Source organism: Hemitrygon akajei, chromosome 5 (genome assembly GCF_048418815.1).
Source record: "Hemitrygon akajei chromosome 5, sHemAka1.3, whole genome shotgun sequence".
Lineage (NCBI taxonomy): Eukaryota > Metazoa > Chordata > Chondrichthyes > Myliobatiformes > Dasyatidae > Hemitrygon > Hemitrygon akajei.
The window spans coordinates 87,298,131-87,315,947 of NC_133128.1; the positions used below are offsets into that span (position 1 = coordinate 87,298,131).

Sequence of the window (17,817 nt, forward strand, 5' to 3'; positions counted from 1 at the left end):
TTTCAAAGTAGGAGAAAAGTTAAACTCTGCTTCAGATGTAGAGTCCTGTTTCATTCAACTGCCTCTTGCTTTTGTTTAGTTTAAACTTTGACCTTTACCTGAGGAACAAGTATAGCATCATATCAAGTGCTGTTTCTGATGGTTGTCCAACCCAGTAAGAGGGAAGTCATATTCATTCTCAGTTCTGAGCAGTCTGGTGAAGGAGCTCTGAATTGTATTTAACTCACAGTGCAAGTGTACCTCGAGTGAAGACATTCCAGAGAAATCTTTAACATCAGAATCAGGCTAATTATCTCTAACATGAAATTTGTGGCAGCAGTACAGTGCAAAGCATAAGCATTATAATAAGTTACAAAAATAGTGCAATAGAGAATTACATCATTCTGCTTCCAAGTTTTAGGAGTTCTATTCTATCTATGAGTTTATTTCAAAGCAGGTCAATGCCTAAAAATTTTATTTAAGTTAAAAACAATTTTGAGCTCCTTTTGCAGTTTGTATATTGACAATGCTAATTGATCTTTAAGACAGTGACTGTCAAGAAGTGTCATCTCCTTTTCAGTCATCATCTTTCTCTGGATAAGAGCTATGCATTGTGATTTATTTAGTACATAAATTTTCACTGAATGTTGAATGTGCCCTTTTTCAAACGTTTTAATGACATTCTGATAAACAATCTGATAAATAAACCTCCAGTACAAGGTTTGTTTATATTGTGAAAAGTGACAATAAAAATCTTTTGGAAATGCACTTTCGATCCCTGGGTTCTTTATGGAGTTAGGAATGAGCGAGAACTTTAATTCTTCATGATCGTTTATTGTTAAGTTTAAACAAAGATACAGACAAAGTAACAAGGCAGATGAGAGACGAGAAATTGAAGAAATTCAATATAAAACGATGGTGGCTTTGAAAAATCTATCACATTTATACTTGAGATAACAGAAATTCTTCAGAAAGAGATAAACCAGTTAATAGACTACACAGTTAAAACAATTATAATGTGTGTAATGTGCTACTACTTAGCTAATTAAAAAATGAAAAGTTATTTATAACTCCTATACTGCCTTCTAGTAAGAACCACATATTGTGAAAAATTAATGTTAAAAATGTTAGCGAAAACTATGATTTTAGTGTTGCATTAATTCAAATATCTTATAAAAGGTATATTTTAAAAAACAACTAATTTCTACATAGCCAAAGCACAATTACTAATAATGTGAAAATCCGCAGATCCCCTAGTTGTTCTCAGTTTGAAGAACTTTTTTTGTTCTCTGAAGGATCTCTCAAATGTAAACTGGTGTATCAGCATTAACAAATTTCACATCACATGCCGGTGATAATAAACCTGATTCTGATTCTGAAGAACCTTAAAGAGACATTTTCTGGAGACATATTACCTAAAAACCTGTGTTTATGTTATGGGTCAGCAGAGTATTGTAATACTGGAGGGAAAGATTAGCCTGGAATTTCCTCACAGCCACTTTGCTAACATTTAACTCTAGCTTTCCAATGATTGGTTCCTAAGAGATAGTTCTAGTATAGATGGGCATGGATGTGATGGGCCAAAGGGTCTATTAGAATCTTGTAGAATGCCAGCTTTGACCTGATAGTTTAGGCCCTTCTGATCATACATTCTATGGCTTCTCAAATCAATGTTTTCACAACTTTCACTTGGCTGAATTGTCTGTCAAATAATTCAGCTGTTTATGGATGTAACATTTGAGAAATATTTTTTAAAATCTATACTATTGGCATTTAGAGCAAGATGTTTAAAGTGTTCAAAATTTGAAAGAATTTTGGAAATACATTTAGTTAACTGTAATTGCTGAATTACCTGTAGTTTGCCTTTCTCTCTTAGCTGTTCCTCTCTAAACTGGTCCAGAGCAATGGGCAGTTTTCCTAGTGTAACTGCTAAGAATCAAAGGAAATCAGGTTCTGTTGATGAGCTCAACCAACCTTGTGTTGGAATACAGTCTGAATAATAGTGTCAATCAATTTGAGACATTCATTTTACAGAATACCAAACTTCCATATTGTTAGAGAGAAGGCTGACAGTTCTGTCAGGAACTCCCAGCTCTATTGCTAATTTCAGGCCATAATTTGTGACAGTGCTATCGTTATTAAGTCTTCTAAGTTAAATTTACATTGCATGACTTGGTCATGCTTTTGCTATTTGTTACTGACTAGATAATATTTGCACTAATTTCCTTGAGCCCGCTAACCTCTGCATCCTCTATGCGTGAAATTCAGAATCAATATTTTCCTTTTCAGATCCCCTCAGTCTTGCACTTTGCCTCTATGACCTCCTCCCTTTCAATGTCCACTTCCACACCCTTTTATTGGACATGCATACTCCACCAATTATGTGAATTTACTATTATTTCTTCTTGACCTGTGCTGGAATTGAATTTCCTCAACCTCCTTTGTTTCTCTTTGAGTCTAAAAGCTGCTGTAATTCTTAGCTTTTTTGATTAAGAGCTCAGTTACTTCTTATCTTCATCGCCAACTCTTATATAAAGGCAAGGTGTTTATTGCACAGTTTAATTTTTAGTGCAGGGAAAGTATTACACAACTACTGCAAAATCATGCAATATAAAATTGTGTGCAAGGGACAGGGTTCTCTTGCAAATTTCTGTGAAATTTGGACAGTAGAAGGAACTTACAGAAAATTTAAACCATGGCAACCACTCTGTTCTGATTTGCCATTTCCCTCCATAGTCCTTCTCATGACCTCTGTGTGAAGAAATTACTTATTCAGTGCCAGACTGGTCAGATTTTTTTTCGTTGTGTTCCAACTAGGAATAGTATGAATGAATTCATTTCAAGTATGGGTCTTGCGCCCTTTTAATCTTGAACTAAATCCAAGTCCGTGCTGTCAAGGTTAACAGGTGTGATAGTGATTTAATTTGGAGTTGAAAGTCGGTGTGGGTCCGAAACTGGCCATCAGTTCAGCAGTTTTAAATAGGAGACACAGAAATGCAGAACAGTGACTGTGAACTCTACTCTTAAGAAACGCAGTAGTTAAAACTGGGCTCCACATACAGCTTTTATTCCTCCCCAACTCACAAGCTGTCCCGCATAGTGAAACTAGGTCTCACTATCTTGCTTGACAGTTGAGTTTTTATTAATGCAAATCGGAAGCTGTATTTGTTAATTTCATAGATGTTTGTTTGAGCTTAATTTAAATATTTTTCATCACACTGTGCAACTTTCTGAGAGTCACATTACTGCAGCCTCGGGTCTTTACAATCCCACTCTGACCATAAAAGCTGATTCCTCCTTCAAATCCCCTCCTTTCCAAAAAAAGGACGTATAGTTCATCCCAATAGTGGTCCAGAATATAAATGCAGTGTTACAACTCACTCCAGCAATTCTTTCCTGTAATGTTTGATATGCTCATTTGCAGCTTTGATTTTATTGCAAATCTTCCTGAGGCCAGTGAATAGAAATCTTCGGGGAAATAAAATAATACGCTGCCTCAGGCCATCCAAAGTGATGGGCCATGTTTCCTTAATTGAAAGCAGCAAGTGGAGCAACCAGCACAGCATGATGCCAGTCTCACATTAAATGTAAACACATAAGAAGCAAGATAGAAGGATCTCATTTTTTATTTGAAAAGCCCACTATTGTAATTGGGCCCAAGTATCAAATGAAGTACCCAGTAAACACACCTGCAATGTGAAAATACTACTGCAGTGGGAAATAGTTTATTTAGAAGCTTGTAATGGTAGCTTGTAATTATAATGAGCGTGTTTTAAACCATTTTGTACATTGCTGTGCAGATCTCATATGGGGGAAGTCCATCACCAAATTAAAAAAAATACATCAACTATTTCAGTTTCTCCTGAAAATATAAACCAGGTGAATTGATCACCAGCAGAGTAGGTGCATCAGTGGAATACCCAGCCTGTGATCTGCAAGGTATTTCTGCAACTACTGTAGTTTAGTTTTTGATCAGTGGTCACATATACACACAGTGGCTACTTTATTAGGTACAGGAGTGGAACCCGGTGTCGTCGTCTTCTGTAGCCCCTCCACTTCAAGGTTCGACCTGTTGTGTGATCAGATAAGCTCTTCTCTCTTCTGCACACCTCTGTTGTAATGCATGGTCGTTTGAGTTACTGTTAGCTTGAAATAGTTTGGCCGTTCTCTGACCTCTCTCATGAACAAGATGTTTCCATCCACAGACCTGCCACTCACTGGATGTTTGGGTTTTTTAACACCATTCTCCGTAAACCCTCGAGACTTTTGTGCATGGAAAATCCCAGGAAATCAGCTGTCTAAGATTATCAAACCATCCTGTCTGGCACCAACAATCATCACGGTCAAAGTCATTTAGATCACAGTTCTTGTATGTTCTGATATTTGGTCTGAACAGCAACTGAAGCTCTTGACCATGTCTACATGATCTTATGCACTGAGTTGCTGCCACATAATTGATTAAATATTTACATTGCCATGCATATGTATCTAATAAAGTGGCCGCTGAGTGTAAATCTGAATATTCTTACAATGTAGAGTAGACTGGTAGCATTTGTGAATAGGAAGATAAAAATGAAGCAGATGACTGGCTGATGTTTTACACTGAGTGAATCAGAGTGCCTTTGAGTTAGATATTTGCATTAATGAGCAGGAGTTCCTCCATAAAGTGGCCACTGAGCATACATGCTGATGGATTTGATGATCGTGCCATTAAATGTCAAAGGTTAGACTTTCTTGATTATTGTGTGGTGAAAATGTTACAATATTTATGGGAAAAAATGGTATTTTGGCACAGTTATGTCCTTCAAAGACCATTTCAGTTTGAGAAGAAGAATCAGGCCACTTCAATCTATAGTGAACATTTCTACCATAGAAAGTCCTGCAGCAGCATCAAAGGGCTAAGATAATGGGTTTCAAGCCAAATGAGACAGGCTGATAGACTTGGGCATACTGAGGGCAACTAGCAGCACAGTTAGATTCTGAGTTGGTTGATCCATTGAATTTGACACAATCAGCTTGGTGATGGTGCCCCAGCACAACCGAACATACTTTCAGTATACAGATAGGACATAGCCTTCACAAAAATGGTGCAGTAGCCACTATTACATGACTGCAGGTAGACTAGTAAAGATAATGTTAAGTAAGTTACCTACATCTCCACCTGTGTTTCTTTAGCCACCACAGACCTCAGGTCTTGGTCATCTTGCTGTCGTACATCTCCCAAACCTCCCTTTATTTCTCCCATCCAGAGTACATTATTTGTCCTTGTCATTCTGTGCTTCTCCTAAGTGGTGAGCAACCTGGAGAAATACTGGTTCATCAAGTGGGGAAAGTGGTAGGTGCTGGCAACTGTTTCCTTCATATAACCATATAACAATTACAGCACAGAAACAGGCCATCTCAGCCCTTCTAGTCCGTGTCAAACGCTTACTCTCACCTAGTCCCACCGACCTGCACTCAGCCCATAACCATATTATGTTTTTTTTAAAAAACACAAACTTCCCTGCACATCTCCTTTGAAATACCCCTCTCAGCTTAAATGCATACCCTCTAGAATTAGACATTTTGACCCACGGAAAAAGATACTGGGTATCTCTGTCTCTCATAATTTTATACAGTTACGTCAGGTCTGTCCTCTGTCTCAACTGCCCCAGAAAAAAACAATGCTAGTTCGTCCAGCCTCTATAGCACACATCCTCTAATCCAGGCAGCATCCTGGTGAACCTCTCCTTACAGTGGGGCAATCAGAATTGAATGCACTACTCCAGCAGCAATGTAACTTCCTGACACCTGAACTCAGTGCCTCAAATTGTGAAGCAGGTTCACCCAGTCCAGTAGATCTGTGGGGATTGGATGGTTCAGTTGGTAGCACTCCTGACAAATTTTGGTTAAGGTTGTTGTTTCAGTGTGGAGACAGACACTGCTAGTGTACTAAAGTGTGCTGTGCCCCAAGTATCAGTTGAGGCTTTGCATGTGTTCTTGGTTTGGACATAAAAGACAACATGAAATTTACAGAGTTACTCCTCCACCCTGGCCAATATTTATTACTTGTGATGGTTACCACGATAGTGTTTTTTTTTGGTAATACTGATCCAGCAATGTTTACTACTTTTCAATAGTAATGGCACTTAAAAATATTGGCGCTAGAGTACTGTACGGTGGGCCGGCATGGTAACATTGTGCTTAGTGCCACACTTCGTAGCAACCAGTTTGTATGTTCTCCCTGTGACCATGTGGGTTTCCTCTGGGTGCTCCAGTTTCCTCCAAAGATGTGCAGATAGGGTTAGTGAATTGTGGGCATGTTGTAGTTTTCGCTGATTGGATTTGATGCAAAATAACACATTTCATTGTATGTTTCAATGTACACATGACAAAGCTAATCTCTATTTACTTTGAAAGATCCCAAGTGTGTGCAAGGTGCTTTATAAATACAAGACTTCAGTTTCGTTCCTAATATACAGTTATAAGCAATCATTGCATCATTTTTTGTTGTGCAATCTTTCTCAACTTCCATCCTATCAGAGTTGTTCCTTTCGTTTACCTTTTTCTCCCTCTGCAGATGTGCCTGACCTATTTTTATAATTATTTACAGCATTTTGCTTTCAAGTGGTGCAAGTTTTTTTTGTTTTCCAAGGTAAGATTAAAACCTATGAGAACAAAAGATTCATCTCCTGCTAAAGTGATTTAATTCTAAAATTTTCTTTGTTCTCCATGGTCACATTTTCACAGTTATGTTTTTTCACTATCAGATACCATTTTGAATGTCTGCCTGCAAGTTGTTTATTTTGACTTATACCAGGCATGCAGCTAGAGTAAAACAGAAACTCCTAGTTGCATTGGTGAAGGATCTCACCTGAACTATGAGTGCACATTATTCTTTTGGTTATTTGTTTCAGATTCTTGGTACTTTGTTTTTATATTTGCTGCTACTTAACTGATAAAGTTAATCCAAAATTTGGCAATAGGCAGAACTTTTGATGGAAAACACTTTGACGAAAAAGATTTTGGAGGCTTTGTGGCACCGGTACAGGCTATTCTTTTACACTGGTGGAAAGTTGAATCTGTAGCTTTTTTTCTATAAGAAATCAACAAAATGATAAACGTGGTTACAAAAGCCACAAATTGAGATGATCTTCACTGTGCTATGCTCAATTTGATGTAATACTTTCAAGAAGAGATTGATCAGTTGTTATGTTGCTAGAATAATAGACAATAGACAGTAAGGTGCAGGAGTAGGCCATTCGGCCCTTCTAGCCAGCACCGCCATTCACTGTAATCAAGGCTGATCATACACAATCAGTACCCCATTCCTGCCCTCTCCCCATATCCCTTGACTCCGCTATCTATAAGAGCTCAATCTAACTCTCTCTTGAATGCATCCAGAGACTTGGCTTCCACTGCCTTCTGGGGCAGAGCATTCCACATATCCACCATTCTCTGGGTGAAAAAGCTTTTCTGCATCTCTGTTCTAAATGGCCTACCCCTTATTCTTAAACTGTGGCCTCTAGTTCTGGACTCGCCCATCAGTGGGAACATGCTTCCTGCCTCCAGTGTGTCCAATCCCTTAATAATCTTATATGTTTCAATCAGATCCCCTTTCATCCTTCTAAATTCCAGTGTATACAAGCCCAGTCGCTCCAATCTTTCAACATACGACAGTCCCGCCATTCCGGGAATTAACCTTGTGAACCTACGCTACACTCCCTCAATAGCAAGAATGTCCTTCCTCAAATTTGGAGACCAAAACTGCACACAATACTCCAGGTGGGGTATCACCAGGGCCCTGTACAGCTGCAGAAGGACCTCTTTACTCCTATACTCAATTCCTCTTGTTATAAAGGCCAGCATGCCATTAGCTTTCTTCACTGCCTGCTGTACCTGCATGCTTGCTTTCATTGACTGATGTACAAGAACAACTAGATCTCGTTGTACTTCCCCTTTTCCTAACTTGATTCCATTTAGATAGTAATCTACCTTCCTGTTCTTGCTACCAAAGTGCATAACCTCACATTTATCCCCATTAAACTGCATCTGCCATACATTTGCCCACTCACCCAACCTGTCCAAGTCACCCTGCATTCTCATAACATCCTCCTGATATTTCACACTGCCACCCAGCTTTGTGTCATCGGCAAATTTGCTAATGTTACTTTTAATCCCTTCATCTAAATCATTAATGTATATTGTAAACAGCTGCAGTCCCAGCACCGAACCTTGCGGTACCCCACTGGTCACAGCCTGCCATTCCGAAAGGGACCCGGTAATCGCTACTCTTTGTTTCCTGTCAGCCAGCCAATTTTCAATCCTTGTCAGTACTCTGCCCCCAATACCATGTGCCCTAATTTTGCCCACTAATCTCCTATGTGGGACTTTATCAAAAGCTTTCTGGAAGTCTAGATACACTACATCCACTGGCTCTCCGTTGTCCATTTTCATAGTTACATCCTCAAAAAACTCCAGAAGATTAATCAAGCATGATTTTTCCCTTCATAAATCCATGCTGACTCGGACTGATCCTTCTACTGCTATCCAAATGTGTCGAAATTTCACCTTTTATAATTGACTCCAGCATCTTTCCCACCACTGACGTCAGACTAACTCCAGCATCTTTCCCACCACTGATGTCAGACTAACTCCAGCATCTTTCCCACCACTGACGTCAGACTAATCTGCAGAACACAAGTTCAAGTCCCAACAGCATTTTAGGAATTGCAGCTGATGAAAGCAACTGGAACTTTTTGCAGTTGATGTCATTAAAATGATCGTAAAGGTGACAGGTTATAGTGAAGGTTAGAAAAAACCTGTCAGCCTAGTGTGTGTTACTTCTAGTATGAACAACCCTTTTCCCTGGTGGGGATTGAGCCACTGTCATCATGGAGAATGGTCTATCTCTTTGTTAGATCAGAACCTTAGCATCACTATAGGAGCACCTGCAAAAGACATTAGAATGGTTTAAAAAGAAAACTTACTACCACTCCCTCAGGACAGTTTCAAATTTTGGAAAAGAAATTGCCAGTTTTTGATGGATTTATAATCAAACCTCCATGTCTTGCTGTGTCCTTTGATATTCTCCTGGATTTGATAGTTTGATTTCTGTAATTTTGATATTAATTCTTCCTTTTAGAATCATGCAATCACTTGTGCAGTGCTGAGTTTTCAACTATATTAGCCTTGAGCTCTGACATTTTCTCTCTGAACCTGTCTGCCACTCTTTCCTCTCTTTTAAAATGTTCCTCAACATTTACCACTTTATCTGTGTGTATTGGTGCCAAAATGTTTTCCATTACGATCCTTTTAATATGCAATTTGGAATGTTAAATACAAGTGAAAAATACTGGAAGCATTAAAGGTCTTTATAGGAAATTCAGAAAGCATTCTGTGGAGTGCTATCTCAATTTCTGCCATCTTTCAAAGTTTCTATGGAGTTAGAATCAACAGCTTAATGAATTTGAGCAATGTTTGTATATTTAGTAGCTCTACTGCTAAGCTGTTGAATGTTATTACCAGTGATGAACAGTAGGGGACAGTATGTTTGTATATTAAAGTCTAGTGATTGAATATGGTATTTATTTTACACCCACTGATATTACAAGAAAATATGCAAAGCAAGAGCATAATAGCCATCTCCTGATATAAAGTTAGTGTAGGCCATAGTTTGTTATAAACTCATAATCACCAGCTTTACTTCTGTTGTTATGCAGTAAAATAAATTATAAAATATTATACACTTTTAAGGTACTTAAGCAGCTCTCTTTATAGTCCTAATGAATCTGCCAGTGGGACTACCTATGACTACATTACAGACTATTACTATGTTTATTATTTGTACTAAATTGCATTTTTGCCCATCATTTTCATTCCGTGTCTCCTAGTTTGACTCTTTTGCCTAGGGAACAGTTTATCTCTATTAACCTAATTTATAACTGTCATGTTTTAAAATCTCTATCAGATCCCCTCAAGTTCCTCAGAATAGCCACCCCAATTTCTCCAGTTTTCACACAGAACTAGAACCTTCACATTTTTCCTGATGGTGCCCAGAAATTGAAACAGTGCAGCTGTTGCTATACCAAGGTTCATTATTGTTGCTGTTATGCTGCATGGCTCTATCACTCAGTGTATAAAACCCAGTAATGTAACCATTAGACCCAGCTTGCCACTTTCAATGCACTATGAAACCCCCGATCTTACTGTTTTTGAACCCCACTTGGAATTATATTCTCTTTTATAATCCCCTTTTCAGTATTGCTTTCAAAATGTAAAGCTTTTCATTTCTCAATGTTTATCTGCCCATTCTATCAGCCTGCATGCATCTCCTTCAAGTTGTTCACTGTCCTCCTTGCAGTTCACCCCACCTCTAAGAATTAATGCCTTCTATACTTAACTCAGGGCTGTTGATACACATTACGAAATGTGGTAGACCTTGTACTGACCCCAGGGGAGCTCTCTATTTTTCCCTTCAATTTGAAAAACAAATTTTCATTACTCAATCAAAAACCTCTTTCATGTTAGTTGGGCACAATTTGTCTATAACAAAGATTTTTCAAACCAGGCTGAAATAATTTTGTATTATTTTTGTAAAATGGAATTTTCAGTTTAATTTCTTTATTTTACTGATCTTAATTGATCTATTATTAACAAGGAAGTCTTAATGCAGTTATATAGAGGACAACATGACCTAAATCCAGAGTTAGCCCTTGTTCTGGTATTTAAGTATGTAACTCTTTCTTCAAGTGTCATAGAGCATGAAGCACTGTACTTCTACATGTATCTAGTTCTGGTCTTGAGAATATTCCAATTTCTCTCTGTAAATTTTTACATTTAGTTGCCTGGATCCCAAACATTGATGCCTTCCACCTTTTTACAGCCCTCCTCAACATTTACCACTTTAATTGTGCCATAGGTCACCTATCCAAACATTTCCTTATGTGGCTTAGTTTCATTTAGTGTTATAGATCTGTGAAACACCATATAAATATTACATAAGTGCATGATTACACCAGGCATCAGCATAGATATATTCTGGAAATCTCATGCGTGGGTTTTGACCTTGGGTAGTCTGTGGTACAACAATATATGGAAAATTGAAAATGCTGGAAATACTCAAATCGTTGCAGAGAAAATAGTATTAACTTTTCAGGTTGTTGGTATGAACCTTTACAACCGTACATGGGAGGTTCTTTGTGCATGTGAGTTTAAAATGCGCCTTGGAAGGTTTCCCGTAATGAGTTTCGGGCTGTGGAGCAACCCGACTCTGCGGGCGGGCGCTCCCGTGCGTGTAACCTGGCGTGCGAAAATTATGAAAGCGGGCCCGCTGAACCTGCGCGGCCGCGGCTCCGGGCGTATATATTATGTTAATGAGGATCAGGTGAGCCAATGGGCGGCGCTGCTGTCGGCGTTCTGTGCATACATTATGCTGATGAGCGTGCCGTGGGGTTTTGTGCAGGAGCGGCGGCGGGCGCTGTTTGTCACCATCACAGGGTTCTTTGTGGAGCCGTCGAGGTGGCTTTCCAGGTTCACTAGCAGTACCAGACAAAATCCACACTCCCCAACCCTCACAACACTCCCTCTGCGGCGAGCAGGCAGCAAAGCACCGTTTCTCCAGCAGCTTCCTTTTGAAATAGCATGAATGCTGAATATTTTAAGTCACTGGCGATGGAGCTTGGGGTTTACCAGCTGAGGAATTTCTCGATTTCATTCCTTTCCTCTTTGCTTGGAACAGAAAACGCCTCCGTGAAATTAGACAGTAGGTAAATGTCGGTGGTTGCCTTTTTGGAACAGTGAAAGGTTTATGTTTGAGGGAGCAGATACAGTTTAGCAAATGCCGCTTGTATTGCAACAGTCTGCGATGCTAAAGGCGGTGACAGCTTCTTCGAAGTCTTAAGCTCTTTGTGGTGGGGGGAGGGGGTATTTCTGAGGAAAGCCAGTTTGTTGTTTTTGTGTTTTCTGAGTCCTGGGAGCTTCTGCTTTAATGTGTGCCCCTGGATATATTGTCGAGCGATGCAGGGAAAAAAATGGCTGGCGTCGTCTCACCGGCTTGTTATTTTGCCGCATTACAGCGGGGGACCCCGGAGTCAGCAAAAAGTGAAGATAACGGCGTCTTTTTTTCTGTACAAAGCTTGATCCTACACATCAATTAAAATGTACTTAAAATATTACTGGGGTGGTGGGATATTGCCGTGTTGCATACCTTGGAAACTGCTCGCACGGGAGGGGGAGTAGTTGAATATAATGCATCAGATATCACAAAAACAAGGCTATTATCAGGTTTCAGCTCTACATTTGATCTTGGCAGGGACTTGATTTGGCTGTTATTCGCATGTTTTTTTTGTGCATCAGTGGGAATAGCAGCCTTAATCTTATTTTCTTGTGTTTCGTTTCCAGTTCTTCTGGTGCCAGTGTGGTAGCCATAGACAACAAGATCGAGCAAGCCATGGTAAGTGGAGCCAAATATCTATATGGCGATTAGGGGAAAGGGGGTATTTATTAATCGCACAGTAATACGGGGGGCAATTTTAATTATTTGATGAGCTCTTGGATGCGGCAATTGTGGGAAGCAGAGAGAGCGAAAAAGGACAATATTTTTGTGGGACTATGCCGAAGAAGCAAGGCTAGGAATGGAAATAATTCCCGAATCACAGGTTGCAGTAAGGCGACTCAGGAATGGCCGTACATTGTGCTTAGTGTTTCCACCGCTAGTCCTCTGAGGACATTTATTGTGCAAATGAATCAATGCAGAGATGCTCAAGGTGAAGCAGACAGCGTTTACACTTTCCTGTATCTGTTTTGTATGGCATGACCTCGGACAGAAACTGTCTCTGCAGGGCGAGGCTAAATGTTCATGTTTATAATTCGGACTGAATTAAAATACCCTTTCATGTTACCGAAAGGTCGTCAGATTGAGTAAACATTTTCCCTGCTTGTGCACATCGCAAACGCCGAGTTTATTTTGCCGTGCTTGTGTGTGTGAACATTCCGTTTGTATTACAAGTGTCCTAGGGATCTGGGTGAGAGATTGTGTAACAAGACACTAGCCTCCTCTTTAATATTTGTAGCAGGTCGGGGGCCGGGCCTTTGTATATTGCAGCTGCAGGAGGCGGTAGAGCGGAGAGCTCCCCGCCGCTCCGAAATGTGCTGGAAGCACCGAGGCCACGGAGGCTCCATTCATGGAAGTGGCTGGGCTGCGCGGGGGAGCCCGAGCCCGGACCCGGCGCACTGCCTCTGCCACTCGCATCCATCTTCCGGCTGCTGCCGCTCGATCGCAAGCCTTAAACCCGGGCTATAAATAACTCGGCTGCCGATTGGTCACGGCCAGTGACGTGGCGCACTCTGTGGGTTTCGGTGACGTCAACAGTTGTCGGGAGCGGGAGAGGGCGGAAGTGGGAGTGCAGGTCGGGGAGGGGAGGGGAGGGGAGGGGAGTGTCTACCCGCGGTTGCTACCGGAGTCGATCGGTAGCGCAGCAACTGATCGCATTTGGCACTCACTGCTGTAAAGCTGTGTATGCAGCAGGCTCATGAGTGGGGAAAGGAGCAGGAAGGGAACAAGGAGGGAATGCAATCCACAATGAGAATCAATGTGAGTGAGCGAGCAGGAGGACGATGAGTAGGTAATCAGAGTGCTGACAGTCAGATTTCTGCTGTGTATGTTTTCACGTGTAGACTAAGCGGGATTGGGGGAGTTGGTGTAAGCACAAGGGAGAGAGTTGGCGGTGGTTAAGCCCAAGTAAGGGATGTTGCACAGGTAGAAAATGTGGTTACTGAGAGAGGATAGGGTCAGAATCTCAGCTTGGCTTCAAATAATTGCTTCGACCGTGGGCATGAGTAGAGTTAATCATACAAGAGTCTATTGTGTCATAGCCATCCTTGTCTGTTTCTCGCACTTCTACCCTTTGATGAATATCCCCGTTAGTTACCAGCTCTCCCTGTGCATCAGTTATAAATTTGATGAGGGTTTCTATATCTTTCAGACTGGGAGTTCAACCCCCATTCATTCTGACAAAAAATCGTCTATGGTTTAACCAATTTTTCTTGTTAGTTTCAAGGGAAATGTGATTGTAGCACAATTTTACACCCTCATCTAATTCACTCCCTGTCCTGACCATCTTGTATGCCAAAGAAAATGATGACAATCTCTGCTCATAACTAAACTTCTGTAGCCTGGCAACATTTATCTCAGCCATCCTTCAGTGTGATGACCAGAACTGTACGCTGCTCTGTAGCTTGGTTCTGTCCCAGCGTGACTTCTCTACTCTTGTGATGTGTGTCAGTGAAGGCAAGCATCACAAATGCTGCCTTAACACCTAAGCTAACATGCATCACAAGATCCCGTTGTTGCTTCAAACTGCACTGTGCATTTTCTCACCTTGTTTCACAGCTATAGATTAAATTCCATTTGCCAGTTGGCATGCACTGAACCAGTCCATAGATACCGTACTAGAACATCATTTTCTTTGCTGTCAAAAACTATTTTGGTGCCTGCACAAATAATTTTAGCCATTAGCCCTTCATTTATTTCTAAGATCCAACACTGAAAAACGGCAGGCTTGGGATGAGACCCACAGAATGCAGCCACTCACTCACATAACTAGAAAACGATAGTTGGTCGGGCTTTGTGCTACTGTGATACAATGTGTTTGGGTTTAGCACCCACTCACTCAGAGAACTGTTTTCCACTTGTACATGTTCCTAGCCATTTACCATGTCACCAACTCTTCTCAACTGACTTTCCCTGTTCAATGCCAATAGTGTTCCTTTCATGCCCTCTTCTATGAACTCAGAAACTAACTCAGCTGTATGTTTCTCCTGCCTTCACCCTTCATGTCCTGCTAACGCTGTTGGTCCATTTTGTGCTGTTTTGTGTTGGGCATGCTGTTTGCTGATAGTTTGGTGAAAACTCAGTTTGCCCACAAGCAGGTGACAAGTCAGCTCTTGGGGCATTAGCTGAAGCTGGGTGCTGACAGCAAATGTATGGAATGTGGCTTTGTGTAAATGGTTGGATATCAGGTGGGAAGCGGGAACAGACCCTCATGCCTGCTGCAGCTGGTGGTGCACTTTCCTGCCCTTCAACATTCTCAGACCCACCCATCTGTGTCTTGAGTATTCTCACGAGATGGGAGCTTGCCAGGATATAGCAAAGAATGTGCTTTCCTGATTTTACACTTAAGATTTGAGATCTCAACACCTGAGGGATTTTCATATTGCCATTTTGTTTCTTTTCAAAAATTGAGAAATTTATATTAATAAATTAGAACTTTTTTAAACAGAAGATCACAGATACTTCAGGTATCTTCATGGGAAACCACAAAAACCTTTGTGATGTACTGTAGAGATGGTTTATTCTTGGCAGATGTTAAATTAATATCTTGGCAAGGAAACGTATCAAATGAGCAGAAAAGACCGGTTGACTGCTTTTTAAAGGTGTAGTAGATTAATGTTTAAAATTGTGGTTCTGTACTGTACAATGTAATTGTCTTTAATTGTAATCTTTGTTTTGTAGGATCTGGTGAAGAGTCACTTGATGTATGCAGTCAGGGAGGAAGTGGAAGTCCTTAAGGAACAGATCAAAGAGCTGGTGGAGAGAAACTCTCAGTTAGAACAGGAGAACAACCTGCTGAAGACTCTGGCTAGTCCTGAGCAATTAGCTCAGTTTCAAGCACAGCTCCAGACAACTGGCTGTTCTCCGCCAGTGTCTCAATCAGGACAAACCACTCAATCCACACCACCCAACGGCGGATCATCAGCTTAAAGTCCATGCTGTAGAAACCACTGGGGCCATCGGGCTTTGCAGAGAAGAGAAATAAATCTGTCATTTCAATCATCATGTAATATTTCATCGCACACCGACAATTCTTAATTGGTTATGGGAACTAGAGTTGTATAAAGCCAGAAAGAATCTCTCTTCGGTGATAAGACAGAGGTCTTTAGCTAAAGGAGTTTGCTTTAAGGGTGTGGAATGGAACCTTGTTCTCGAAGAGAGTGGTTGTATGCACAAGAGGAGAAGCTGTCGTGCAGTCCCGAGTGCTGCTTACTGATCGCTGCTCGTGCTGTGAGAATGCGTGCACAGTTTTATTTCATTCAGCACAGCTATAGCCGAGTGTGCATGCGCATGTATGTGCGCGCGCTAATATAACCACTACCTGACAAGGTTGAGGAAGACGTGGATCAGAGGCAATCAGATACTGTCTGTGGAGTCAAGGGGGCTGTGCCCTCCTTTACAGTGCTGTGGGCCACTTCAAATTATAAATGAGCTATGAAGACACAATGGGAGTATGAAGGCAAAGCTAGCAGTATTTAACTTGAACTATAGAACTGTCACCTTGGACCTTAAATGGACAAGTTTGCTTTGTTTACACTTCTTCTCCAAGATGTGGAGAGGGGTAGATTTTTCCAATTTAGATGTGACTCTAAAGATCTGTGGCAATCCAAAAGATTGTTCATCTAATGTATATTGTGTATGTAGTGTAAGTATTGTGTAATATAGAGCTGTAACTATTAGGTTGTACAGATTGAATCTTGCTGTTTCCAATTGCATTTGGACATTTTTTATGCTGTTGAACAGAAATGGCATTCATGAACAATTATGCTGTTCAAAAATACTGTAGGCCTGGAAGAATTTTTTTTGTAAGTTAATGGTATGTGACAGATAATAGAAAGTGGTCTACTGGTCCCATTTCTATCAAGGTAAAGCAGTGGCAAATGCTGCACTGACAGAGCGGTCTCCCAGTCAGAAATGGCGTTCAGAGGTGGGAGTCCCTGGGTTCCAGTGAAATTGATTCTTTGTGAATGCTGTTGGTTCAGTAGTCCTTTGGTCTGTCAAAATCTATACTGTAATGGTTAGATTCCTGTAGGTTCCAGGAGCAATGGATTCATCCAGCCTGGATATATTTGTTGCTTCTAGTTGGTTGTTAAATACCTTCTGAGAAAACTGTATTCAACAGTAGTACAATATTTAGAACACCCACGAGAGTGTGTTTTCATAATTAAGCACTCCAGACCTGAAAAGTTCTGTTAGCAGTTCTGATCTCTGCTATAGATTTCACATTAACAGTAATAGTGTTGCTTATATTCTGGTGCATGTTCTGAAACAGTTGTAACACATTCAATTATACTTGACTGCTGCACAACTTCGAAACTTTCAATAAACTCATGTTGGTAAATAATTGTGCATTTGTTTTTTCACTGTTACCTTTAACTATACACAGTTTAAAAGAAATGTTATTAGGTTGAATAAATTTATTCCATTAATCACCATCTGAGCAGCTGAACCCTAGTTGTGATGAGAAAACAAAAAGACAGAGCTCCCAATTAAAGATTTGATTTTTATTAAGAAACAAAATCTATTCCAAGTCAAAATTGTACAGGCTAGAGCACTTACTTGTACAAATTACAACATTTTTGTGTGCATACTTTATACATGGCTTATGAAAGTTAAAATTTTCTGCTTAATCTATACAGCTGGGATTTTCTCAAAGCTAGCCATTCAAAAAATAAGATGGACTTCATCAATGGCATTGAATTTGATCTTGTTAAATCAGTAAAACTTAAGCAGTTGCTCCAAATTCTGATTTTACATCTTTAACCTTTTGTCTTGCCTTTTTAAGGTGTAGACTGAGGAAGATTTGACTTGAACAGCTTACCTCAATTATACGTGTGGATATGATGACTGAAGCTGTAAAGGAGCTGCAGAGTTTGAGTTCTCATCGTCATTCACATTGCAATCTTCCTTTCCATGAACGTTTTTATAAATTGCTGTGCGTGTGCTTCACTTCCACTGAAATGGTTTGCTTCATTTCCACTGAACATCTTGTGTTTGTACAGCCCATCATATTGTAAAACTATTTA

At 40.3% G+C, this 17,817-nt stretch overlaps 1 protein-coding gene across 3 annotated transcripts in view; it reads left to right on the forward strand.

Annotated features, from left to right (window-relative positions):
• tsc22d1 (TSC22 domain family, member 1) overlaps positions 1 to 17,135 on the forward strand; it is a 216,390-nt gene extending 199,255 nt beyond the window's left edge. For 2 of the 3 annotated variants that reach the window (XM_073045980.1, XM_073045982.1), the window contains exons 2-3: positions 12,361 to 12,412; positions 15,473 to 17,135. In XM_073045980.1, the coding sequence (XP_072902081.1) occupies positions 12,361 to 12,412; positions 15,473 to 15,721 (301 nt within the window). In that variant the 3' untranslated portion in view covers positions 15,722 to 17,135. Of the gene's footprint in view, positions 1 to 11,420; positions 11,727 to 12,360; positions 12,413 to 15,472 lie in introns of those variants that run through there. The other variant, XM_073045981.1, reaches the window with a different exon arrangement.
• Positions 17,136 to 17,817: the final 682 nt, after the last annotated feature.